The sequence below is a fragment of the Ambystoma mexicanum genome, chromosome 11, assembly GCF_040938575.1.
Source record: "Ambystoma mexicanum isolate Mex_15411 chromosome 11, UKY_AmexF1_1, whole genome shotgun sequence".
In the NCBI taxonomy this organism is placed as follows: Eukaryota; Metazoa; Chordata; class Amphibia; order Caudata; family Ambystomatidae; genus Ambystoma; species Ambystoma mexicanum.
This window is the reverse complement of record NC_090934.1, coordinates 1,066,083,654-1,066,096,294: the sequence shown is the minus strand read 5'-3', so window position 1 is coordinate 1,066,096,294 and position 12,641 is coordinate 1,066,083,654. Positions and strand designations below refer to the sequence as shown.

The 12,641-nt window shown below is 45.4% G+C and overlaps 1 protein-coding gene across 1 annotated transcript in view; it reads left to right on the top strand.

Annotated features, from left to right (window-relative positions):
* Positions 1-12,641, top strand: part of KIF7 (kinesin family member 7) — a 797,909-nt gene that overhangs the window by 307,914 nt on the left and 477,354 nt on the right. The window contains exons 7-8 of the mRNA XM_069624313.1: positions 8,626-8,831; positions 9,047-9,174. Coding sequence (XP_069480414.1) covers positions 8,626-8,831; positions 9,047-9,174 — 334 coding nt within the window. The remainder of the gene's footprint in view (positions 1-8,625; positions 8,832-9,046; positions 9,175-12,641) is intronic.

Here is a 12,641-nt window from a genome sequence, read left to right as displayed (position 1 = left end):
AACATAATGTTTTCACAGTAAGAGAAGCAGAGAACATTACTTTAAAATCCATTTAAATTATCTGGTAAATACTAAAAGTCCAATCCTTCATCTAGAACAGTTTTACCCCACACGTACGGAATAAGTGGCAAACAACCCCACAGTGTACCAGAAGCGACCCCAATGAAAAGATCCAGACTTTGGTTTTTGAACCAGAAGCCCCAACAAAAGATGCAGGTTAGTCAATGGGAAATGCGCCTTGAAACACGCCTATATCATATCATATAACCTGCTTCCAAAAAATGTCAACCCCAGGGCTTCATTTCCTGATGCGGTTTATGGTATCCGCTGCACAAGTACGTACACCCTTGGCCAACGAACACCCCCGCAACAGAACACAACAATAATCAGCCTTCCCATGATCCGGCCCTTCGAGCCAACCATGAAAATAGTGGCAAGGAACACTGGGGGGTAAGACTAGAGAACCAGGAAAGATGGATTCTGGAGACTCACTGGACAAAAAGAAGGGGTGGCACAACCACAGAAGATGGTCCTATAACAAGGATGGCAGTGCAGACAACTGAGGACATGCCAAGGAGCAGATGAGTTGGGATATCGGTGTCCCAGTACCCTTCTAGTCAACTGCAGCATCCTACAGCAGGGCGCGAGACCCAGGCAGAAAACAGCTGTGGAAGTGGCCCCGGTATGAAAGACTCGACACAGCACTGCAGTGGAGTCAACAGGAGGAAGCACTACCTAGACTTCCAGGAGCAGAACATCTCAACCTGGATGTGGCAAAACTACCACAGCCAGCAGGTATAGTCAGAAGAGGGGCCCCCAAAGACACTCAACTGTGGAAATGACTGGGAAACTCCTCCAGCAGGACATCATCAACAGGAGAGCATGTAGTGGGAGGGGGAACTCTTAAACACGACTGCCCTGAGGTGCTGGACAAAGCCATCCAACCAATCACTAAGGGGGGTGAGGGAGGAATCGGTGTGGTCCATGTGGATGACCACTCAGCTCAGATCACCCCCACTGGAAGTGAGATGGAGACTTCAGGGACTTGGGTGGATCTAAAGCAGTCAGAGCCAAGGTGGAGGCTGACTCCTAGGCTTACAAGAAGCCTAAGTGATCAGTATGTCCATTTTAGGTCTTACCCTTATGCCTGCCCAAATCAAAGAAGGCCCCTAAAAACAAAATGGGCAAGAGCAGAGCCTAAATAAATTCACTGCCCCAATGGCTATAAAACTGGTAGATTGTGTTTTCCAGTGTGGTAAAATGGTTGCAACCTTGATGAAGCCAAAATCAAAATGCAGCTGCAACAGCCTACTCCCTACAACCAATGTAGTGTGAGATTTTAATTTAATTTAATTTATTTAACATTTATAAAGCGCTCACACAGCCCACAGGCATCGAGGCGCTGTTACAGGAATTGTTTGTTTTTCTTAGTTGTGTAATTGTGTTGTGTTTTTTTTTTGTCTTAGTTACGTATTTATAACGCGCTTAAACACCCAGAGGTTTCTAAGCGCGGACCCGGGGATCGAACCCGTTGTTGCTTCGTGTCGTCTTGCTTCCAAGACGCGCACGCTGCCGCTGAGCTATCCTCCCGGGACAATCACCCCAAAGCTAAAATGGGGTGCCTGGGACTGGGTGCCTTCTGGGTGACCCAAACCCATGTACCTTAAGGACGGCAAAAAAGGTTACAATGTCAGGGGGACTTCATGGGGAGTTCCTCTGGCCACAAAAAATAAGGCATGATCCATAAAAATGGAGGGAGGGGGGCAGAAGAAACGGGCCACTCCCAGAATCCTCAAAACTGTGTTTGTGTTTACAGCGGTCTTTTGAATCACCGGTTTTCAGGGGACCTCCCAGGGAGGGTCCTGTTTCTTGAAGGAAGGTGTCTACCATTCCCATGGGGATCGAAGAGAAGCTTTCTGGTTTGGACCCAACATGGTTGTTATGGGTACACCCAGGCCAGACGGCTAATCCACACCAGGCCCTGTTATGAATAAGCCACTGCTCACCAAGCTGACAATAACATGACAACCAATGCTTGTGACTGTATGATTATGCATCTAACGAGACATGGCTTTGATTTAGATAATATCTGCCACGAAAATGCATAGGGTGCACCATTGCATTTTGAGCCTGAAGTGCAGATTGTTAAAAAAAAAAAAAATACGATCTCCGGAAGCTGGGCTCAAAAATACATGTGATCTTTATTTTATTAGTATTTGGTTTAAGAAAAACCTTTGCAACATAGAAACCACATTTCAAATCGAATTAGATTGGATAAATAGTACGAAAGACGATACTCATTATCGAAAAGAACTAGAACAAAAGCAATTATCCATAGCAAATACAATAAATCCACATAAAATACATTAGAATAAATGTGATGAACGACAGTAATGTTACATTAAATTCATACTCTTAATACAAGAAGCCACCGCTAGGCCTTCCAAAACACTCTGGACATTTAAACATCTCATCAAGAAGAATTAATCTTCCAGAACAGTGCGATTCACTTGATGTTGATCCAAAAGCTTATTTTTAGATTCGGACAAGGCATTACAGTCGAGCATCAAATGCTTAATTGTTTCAATAGATGCATTACAGATCTGCAACCACTGTTACTTTCAGTAATGATTTTTTGTCTAAGTAAAATTTCCTTTGTAAAAAGCAAGTTCCAACAAAACTTTAGCAGAATAGATCAATAGTAATGATTTGGGAACTGTGTCAGCAAGAAGGACAAAGTACCCCGTCTTTTGTATTCATGGGACAGATGGCTCATCGATTGGTAGGAGTGGAACTACTCAGTCATGTTAACCCAGTCTTGATCAAACGGGGCCCTTTTTTACTTTTGTCGGGTTAACCATTGATATAGTTTTGTCCATCACAATTTCTGAAATTATGATTTCACATTTCTGGCCAAAACGAACCAGAAACAAGCTACTATTTACAGAGATTACTGAGCTCTGAAGCGCCCCTCCCAGAACCTCATATAAATAATCAGTAATGGGGGTGTCAGTTTAGCACACAAGCTCTTAATGAAATAGTCCCCAAATCGAATCTGATGCTGCTAACGGATTAGCATTCAGACTTTCAAAAGTGTACGCCACAGCTTGGCCTCGATCAAATGCAATAGTGTAAATATAGCCTCATAAAGTTCCAGGCCATATGTACGTTTTGGAACCATCTTGCCCTCATAAAATATAAGTGTTGGTTTAATAGAGAATCGATCAAATGTACAATCTAGTTAGAGAGTTGATTTGGCTCGGTAGGATAGCTCAGGTGCAACGTGCTCGCCTTGGAAGCAAGACGACCCGGAGCAACATGGGTTCAATCCCCGGGTCCTCGCTTAGAAACCTCTGGGTATTAAGCACGTTATAAAAAACCTATTGTATAATATATCATTCTGAAGCATTAAAGCTTTTTGAAGCAAAATCTCACGGATATTCTTCAGGCCTGGTTGTGCACTAAAAGGAAAACCCAAATACGTGACACTAGGACTTATCTTGATCACCGTATTTTCCAAGTTCCAGACTTGACTATGTGTGTTTGGTTTTTTTCCCCTTTGACATAGCAAATATCCTATTTTAGAGTGCTTAATTAAGAGCACGTTCTCTTTAGCATATTTAGAAAAACAATTAAGGAGTCTCTGCAGACCAACTAGAATTATCTAATAACGGAAAAAAAGTCTGCATAAGCCAACCATGATAGTTTACATGTACCTATTTTAGGAGGAATTAAACTCGCTTCAGTGAGACATTCGGCCACAACAGAGACTGATGGGACAGTTTTTCTGAAGTCCAACTAAGGGCTTTGTAAAACCATTCAGCTGAGGCAGTACAAGACTCCACTCTTAGTATAAGGCTGTACCTCCTGAGTTCATGGTAGTGTAGACAGAGCAGCCAGGCTTATCTTAGGAGGGAGAGAGGGCTGTAGAATCAGTACAAATTAAATTGTAATACAAATGGTCCAAAGAAACACTGAAACACTATGTATTGTAAAAAAAGAAATAAAAAAAGGATTTATTTAAATACAAGTAGGCCTAGTTATTTTTAGGGGTAATTAAGTACTATCACACATTATATGTAATCACAATTATAAAAACACAACACTATGCTTGAAGGTACACAGACCAAAGCATAAACCTTATTTGGAACACCTAACAGTAGTTCTAGAGAAGTCAAACCTTTTCATACACATTCAGTATAGGGCACACCTATTTTTCGGGAGTAAAAACCAATGGTTACTTTCAGATTACATTAAATAATTCAAGGATAGTAGACCCTACCAGTTGTACAGTGACGCTCAGTAACAAATCAGTCAACTGGACAGTATATGTTTGTTGAATAGTGAAACACTTATTCTAGGTACAGTAAAAAACCTATAACTACTTTTGGGATAACACACAGCTAACTCAAGGTAAGTAAAACCGCTATACATTTTCAAAGAGCTATCGGCAACTTGGGGCAGGTATAAACCTAAGCCTCTTTTTGTGTCTGTCTAAAACAGCCTAGGGAAAACAAAACCCAATGTTACACTTTGCTGAATGACTCCGATTTATTCTAGGTAGGTAAAACCTAATGCAGACTTATTCTGGACAGGCTAACAGCAAGTCGGTGGAAGCAAGACCCAGTTGCAGGACACTCATACAATTATCATAACAGGAATAATATGGTGAAACCAACATTACTTTTGGGAAGAGGCACAACCAAATTACAGGCGAGTAATATACCCTTACATCTACTTTCTGTTAGAATGGCAAAACAGTTTCTAAAGAAAGAAAGATGTTAAACATACTTCTGAGAATAGTGCATCACACATCCAAGGTAAATAAGACATTTTTGTAACTGTTCACTCTGAGTTACAGTTACCAACTCTTTTACAAATAAATCACTTTTAAACACTTATTTTATTTTCTAGGCAAAAGGCCCAATCCCTAAATGCATTTCCCTTATTCTTGGAGCATGAGTGTTCTCAGTGGCAGAAGGGGGGTCACTAGGATCTAGCCAACAGACCGTGTCAGCATATGTTCTAAAGTAGCAAAAGTCAGAGTTCCTCAGGAAGACTGGGCAAACAGGTGAGTATTTTACTTTAGAGTTAGTTGAGGGTCCAGGGGCTTCACAGAAGACACCCTAGCAGGATTCTAGCAGTGGAACTGGGTTCACTGGACCAGAGGCCTCCCAATCGCAGAAAACACCCCACAAGTACACAGGAATCCTGTAAGTGCATACTCAAGGTAAGGTAAGTGCATACTCAAGTCAACACAGTACCTCAGCATTGAAGATTTTGCAGCAGGACGACTTCAGGATCTGCAGCCAAAAACCCGGTCAGTGGATTCCTTGTCGTGGTGACTGAAAACAGGACCTTGGAAGGGACTTTGCAGCAGGGATCAATGGAGAAGGCTCTAGGCAAGGTATGCGGCTCTGTGGATTTGGCGCCTTTTACAGGAGCACAGAAGAAGACAGAATATCGCGATCAGATTCTCGTCATTACAAAGATCCAGCTCTCTGGTGAGGGGACTTTTCGGACTCGATTTGTGTCTCTGGAGATACACCAGGAAGCCCACTAAGTTTCTGCGAGATTCGGAATTCTGAAGATTGTGCACTACACAATGGCTCGAGGTCCCAGGGTATTTGGGTATTGCAGCCCCGCAAGGTCGCAGCAAAGCGTGGGATGGTTCAAAGTGCAAGTATTTTTTAGTCTAGTGGGTCTCACCAGGCTCTGGGTCAGAGTCATCGTTTTCGGAGTCCACAGGTCGATTGGAAGGAAGGGCTACAGCAGGCTGTGCTTACACAGCAGGCTCTCCCGTCGCTGAAAATCGTCTCAGCCTCTTTTCCTTCATCATCCTCTTTGGTTTTGGTTCCAGTGGTCGACTTGGCTTTAGCTTCCAGGTTTGCAGTATTTAACAGGAACTACAGCACAACCTCTGCATTCTCTCCCTGCATTTTACAACAAGGGTGGTATGGTGTCCAATCAGGACAGCCAGCCCCCCGCTGGTATTAGTTTGTCCTCATTCAGGCAGGGAGGAAGACAAAGGGCTGTAGCGTTTTGGACACCTCCCTCGCTTCCTGCCTTCACAAACAGACTGGAGCCTGGGCGGGGAGTCCAGGGGCCTCCCAGCGAAGATAAACATCTTACAAAGGAATTTCCCACCCTGGATGTTTTGTTTGTTTGTTTATTTATTTATATAGCGCTCTTGACCCGGGGGTATATATGCGCTTTGAACATCAGGTTACAGGTAAAAGACAATAGTACAGTATTGATAGGGCATAGATAATAGTATTCAAACATCATACATAAAATTGGACATTCGGAGTGCATACATATGTGGTAGGACAGTTATTTGTTGGTTAACCAGGAAATGACCTTAGTTCTGAAGGGTTGGAAAGTAGGTGTAGATTTAATATCCAGTGGGATGGAATTCCAGAGTTGTGATGCCAAAGTTGGGAAGCTGGATCCTCCAGCTCTTTTGAGGGAGTATTTGGGAACTGTTAGTTGTAATGAGTTGGACGATCTGGTGGTTCTAGTGTTCTGTCTTAGTGTAAATTTGTTCGAGAGGTAGGGTGGGGCAAGATGATTGAGGGCTTTGTAAGTAAGGCATATGGTTTTCAAGTCAATTTTCTGTTGGATGGACAACCATTTGCAGGCAGTTCTGGTGGCGGAGATGTGTTCCCTTCTAGGAATATTGAGGGCGGCACGGAGTGCGTTATTTTGTAAAACTTGCAATTTATTGATTACTGTTTTGTTGGCACCTACATAGAGGCTATTACAGTAATCCAGTTTAGATTGAATGAGTGCTCTGGCTAGGATGAGACAGTTGCTAGGGGAGATCAGTGGTCTGCAGGCCCTGATTAGTTTACCGGTGTAGGCAGTGGCTGAGGCGGTCATGTTGATTTGTTTAGCTAGGTTGATGTTCGTGTCTAGGTAGAAACCGAGGGTTTTTACGCTCTTGGCAATGGGTATGGTGTTACCGTCAATAGTGAAGCTAGTGTAGCCGGGACAGAGTTTACTGATAGTGTTCGGTGAGCCGACAAGAAGCAATTCAGTCTTGTCATCATTCAGGCATAGGCCATGTGTGGCCATCCATGCCTGAATGATGGAAAAGACTTCATTGATCCATTTGGCGTCCTTGTTGTAGTTGCCTGATAGGGTGAGGAGTATCTGGGTGTCATCTGCGTAGTTAGTATAGGTGACACCCAGATTGTCCAGCTTGTCGAATAAGGGCTTGGTGAAAATATTGTAAAGGGTAGGTGAGACACAGGATCCTTGTGGGACACCGCAGGTGATGGGGATAGGGTCAGCCGCTGCTAGGGGGGAGAAGACCCGCATGGTTCTGTTGTCCAGGAAAGATTGGATCCATGTGACTGCAGAGTGGGAGAAGTGTGCTGCCAGAGACAAATGGTTGCACAGGATTTTATGGTCGACCAGGTCAAAGGCAGCGGAGAGGTCAAGGAGTAGAAGGATGGCAGCCTTGTTTTTGTCTTTGAGTTCGTCTATCTGGCATTTGAGATCAACAAGGGCCGTTTCTGTCCCGTGTTGTGGTCGAAAGCCAGATTGGCGAGTTCCTAGTAGGTGATTGGCCTCAAGGTAGTCCTGGATTTGTAAATAAGCCACTCTATCCAAGATTTTAGTAGGAATGGGACGGTGGTAATGGGTCTGTAATTCGTGGGGATGTCAGGGTTGAGAGTAGTTTTTTTTAGTAGCGGGGGAAGGAACAAGTAAGGACATGAAACACTAAAATGGTGAAAAAAGAAGACTGGGGCCATTTTGTTAGAATGAGCACTCTTAGGTGCCTTTACTGCAGCTTTGAACACAGCCTGCGGTAAAGGTGCACCAAAATTAATAAAAGGTATCACTGCCACCAGCCAACATTTTGGCTGACAAACAAGTGTTCACTGCTGTTTTGAAGTTTTAATTTGAGTATCCCAAAGCCTGCTCTATTTCCCTTTGAAACTGATATTAACAGAGCATTGCTTCTGCATTTCCAATTTGAATAGTTGATTTAGACCCATAGCTCCCACTTTGCTTCAAATGATATCTTTCCATGATAACATAGAAAGATGAAACCATGATGCGAGGTCAATTCAAGGCTTTGACTCTCATTCCTTTTGTTTCTGTATTATGAAAGCAATATTTGTTCATCAAAATTTGAAATCTAGAGCTATACAAGTGGCTTTAACACTCACCAATATACCTTGAGGTTAGTGTTGCTCTCTTGCAGGCGTGTTGCACTGTTGACCATCTACGATTAATGGATTTTAATGAAACCTAGATTTCCCTACAGGTGAATGGCCTTTAAGGCCACAATTTCATTGTATTAAGGGTGGAGTTGTAGAAAAGGTTAGATGATAACCCTGGATTTGACTGTAGATTCAGACCCTAACTAAATCTCCTCATTTTGGATGAGTTGAACTGCATTATAGTTCATTTAATCTAATTGTTGCCATTCTTTAAAACTATCCCTGATGCAGATACCGGTTGCAGTTAATTTACCCTGGACCGAAGAATTAGTTTGCAGAGCACCCTATTTAAATGTTTTTACAGCCCCATTTTTACACATTGAATGATGGTCTCTTTTGGGTCCGAAATGTTCCTGTGAAACCTATGGATTAATGTATTTTCTGTTTGCAGACCGTTCCCAGCAGTGGGGTGTCGTGCGTCGCTGAAGAAATGGTGGAGAGATGTCGAAGCCGCAGCCAGTGTTTAGTACGGAGCCTAGAAGATGGAGACCAGGTGCTACAGAAAGCATTTGGAGAGGATTTGGAGATACCGGTGGGCAGTTTGGAAAAGGATGATGATCAGGTGGTCGCAGAGAAAAGTTGTCTAACAAAGGACTGGTAGGATTTGTTCACTCTTGGGTTTCTTTCACATTCGGTTGCTAATTATTACATAGGTCTGTGCTCGTACTATATAGTGTCAGAAAACCCTTTTGTTTTGTTTGCATTTTGGTTGCTAACTTGTCTCATCAGTAACGATGGTGTACGTTTTTGAAGGGATGCGATAGAGAACATGAACTTGCAAAATGCTGATCTGTCATTTTTATTGTTTTTAGGGATGGCATTTTACTATATGCAGATGACAAGAGTAATCCTGACTACATGGCTAATTTGGAACTTCGTCAAACTGGCCTAGATGATGACAATGACATTGTAGCAAAGTCTCACAGAGAGACATGTAAAGGTAGGTGTATGATCATTTTTTGTCTGACAGTTTGGTGCTTGAGAAGCTGCTCAACACTACTCAAGTCTTTCTTAAGAGTCAAGTCACATGCTTGATATAATGTATACAAATGTCAGTCAGAGGACATCTGTACAACTATCAGATGGCTCTGGCTTTCCCCTGCAGGGTGTCACAGCTTCTTGCAGGTGACCGGTTTCTGTGGTCCAGCATGGACATTTTGACTCTACTTGATGGCCTGATTTGTTCTGGTTTTCCAACCCCTGTGAGTATCTTTGGTTCTGATGCTTGTTAATCTGCTTAGAATCACATGCTGTGCATATAGTCCGACATCCAGTGGTAACCGCAGAGTAGTGCATCTTTTCTTTCGGGGACCGAAAGGGGACGTCGGCATAGGCGTGTCTGTAACACTATCACTATCCCTATCGTGACGTGTAGTGTACACAAAATCCTTCACGTGCCGAGGTCCCTCAGATTGTTTTTTTCCACCCGGATTACTGGTCGCCCAATTGCGCAGTTCTTTCATAAGAGACATTGTTATCACCTTGTTATCGACTTTGTCGATTATCCCCTTAAAGTAATTTCGACAGTGCTTCCTGTACTACGCTGAAGACTGCATTGCACTTTCGACGCCTGCGATCCGGAGACGGAGCCGTCCAAGTGGCAGAATCCTCTGACCGGCCTACACAGAGGCAGAGTGGGGTTGGAGTGGCCATATCCTTTCAGCCATGTCCTCCTCTTTCCCCCCTCTTTGCCCTGTAGGTCTGGTCATCGCCTTTATTGCCTTTTGCTATGGAAAGGACACCATTTAGGTTTTGCCCCTCTTGCAGGGCCAGATACCCTTGGAAGGACGTGCACTCTAAGTGCAACAATTATCTACCCCTTGACCACGATGAAGCGTGGTGCGCGGCCTGTAAACGCCTGCGGCCTAAGACGCTTAAGGAGCACTGCATTAAGCGGTGGGCGGCCTAAGGCATGTCACAGGCTGGATCTTCTTCCCCCACCGCTGCACCCGCCGAAAGTGACAGGGGTACTAGTGATGACCCGGCATCCGTGTCGGATGCCATCGACCTCGCAACGGACATTCCTAGGTGTGCCACGCCTGTCCCCGACCCTGCTAGGCCTGACACGAGTCACGCTATGGGGGAAACACCCGGCGACAGGGGCGTACAAGATCGCTACACTAAACACACAATCCCAGCCCCGGTTTCGACAGTACCGCCGAAACGGGTGAAGGCGCCAATGGGACCACCGAAAATTTCGGCGGGATCCTATGATCTTCAAGATCAACACCCTTCCCCGCATCCGCAGCAGCGTCTTGCAACTGGGCCTTCTAAACCAAAGGGCGCTACCTCCAAAACACATCCGGCCATCGGAGTGTGCTTAGCTGATGTTCCGACGCCCCCTAAGGCCCCGGTAGGAGAGAAATCTACCGCTCGGCCTCTTAGTCGACTGGCAGATCGCCCGCTTCGTCGGACATCTCCGAAAGCATCGCTAGGATTGCTTCAGCAGTGGGGCTGAAGGAGAAGTCTAAAGAGACGACAAAGCGCAAGGAGCGGCCCGCGGACACGCCGAAAGATGCGCCACAGCGCCCAGATGCTCGCGAGGACTACATAGAGAGTCCTGTGCCTTTTGTCTCTCTATTGGAGACACATTTCGGTGCCATAGGGGGGGAAAAAGAAAATGTTCCACCCTTGGACCCTTCTGTTTCGTCTAGATGGACCAGAGAAAAATTCAAAGGGTATATGGATAGGTTGGAGACATTTGTCTCACTTTCAGAGCACCCTACCCCCAAGAGACCTCGGGAGGACCCTCTATTTGTGCCTGCTTCTAAAGTTCAAAGAACTTTATGGACCTTCTCAGGAAGATTACACTTCCATCCTCCCTGAAGACGAGATCCAGATGGACATGTATCAGGACATTTATGATCAGGAGGAGGATACTACTTTCCTACAAGACTTCACTGTGGATGACCAGTCGGATCCCACGAGAGACTGGGAGGACAGTCACCAGGTTGAGGCGGAACCATGGGCGCTCCCTACTCACGACCAGGATGTCCTATGTTTGGATTCCTTTCCCTCCACTCCGGCCCGCCAGGCTTCCCCAGTGAACGACCCAATGGCGTTCAACGCCATCTTGAGAAAGGTGGCTGAACATTTTCAAATCGACACCCAGGAGGTTTTGCCTGAACAGGACTTTGTGAAGGATATCCTCAAAGAAAAGCCCCCCTCCAGCCAAGCCATCCCTCTTCTGAATTCCATTAAGAGGCGATTGGCTCCTTCCTTGGTCACACCAGCCCAGACTAGGGCAGTAAATCCGAAGGTTTAAAAATGATTTCGCTCATCGCCTACTGACCCTACATACATAAAGGGCCATGCCACCCCCGATTCCCTACTTGTTACCACCACCCGGAAACGGGCGGGGGGTCCTTGCTACGGGAGAGTCACCTCCCAATAAGGAGTCAAAAAGACTGTACGCCTTGGGAAAACTAATCGCCACAGCAGCTGCCTTTTCCACACGCATAGCATAGCAAACAACACTACGGAGGTGCCTGAACCCGTTAGAACCAAATTACTCGCCATTGTGGCCAAGGGCAGGCAGGTCAACCAGAACGTACTGAAAAACACTCTGAATGCTGCAGAGACAGCGGGAATATTCCTTGCTCAGGGCACCCTGTTCAAACGGCACGCTTGGCTCAGGAACTCTGGTTTCAAGTCGGAAACCCAAGAAGCTCTTATTAATAAGCCTGTCGAGGAGACAAATCTCTTTGGTAAGGCAGTCGACGGTGCCCTTGAGAATGCCAAGAAGGAGCATGAGACTCTTAAGTCTCTTCAGCAAATCACGCAAAAGCCCTCCCCCCAGAGGGGAAGTGGTTCCAGCCGTTCCTTTCGGGGCCAGTCCTGTTCCACACAAAACCAGTATAATATGGGAAATACCTGGAACTTGGGACAAGCTTCCAGCACCCCCGCCAACTATCCACCCAGCGGACAGCGGTGCGGGAAAGGCAGATGCCCCAACTCCAGGGGAGCCACAGCCTCTGGTCAGAAATGACCTTGGATCCAGGTCCCCTCCTATGTCACCCCAGTCAGGGGGGCGCTTAACATCTTTCCTTTCGGCATGGGAGGGGATAACGTCAGACCAGTGGGTTCTCAAGACAGTCGCCCATGGGTACTGCGTGGAATTCGCCCGACCAACACAATTCAGACCGCCCAAAGCACAATGCCTGACGCCAGACCATCTGCGAATCCTGATACAAGAGGTGGAAGCACTTCTGGAAACGGACGCCATAGAAGCCTCCCTATTCTTCAGGTAAATGAGGGTATTTATTCAGTGTACTTCCTTGTACCCAAAAAGGACCTCACCATGCACCCTGTACTAGACCTGCGACCAGCGAACAAATTTGTCAAACCTCAAAAGTTTTGTATGGTAATGCAGGAAGTAAGCCCACTGTTGAAACAGGGGAATACATG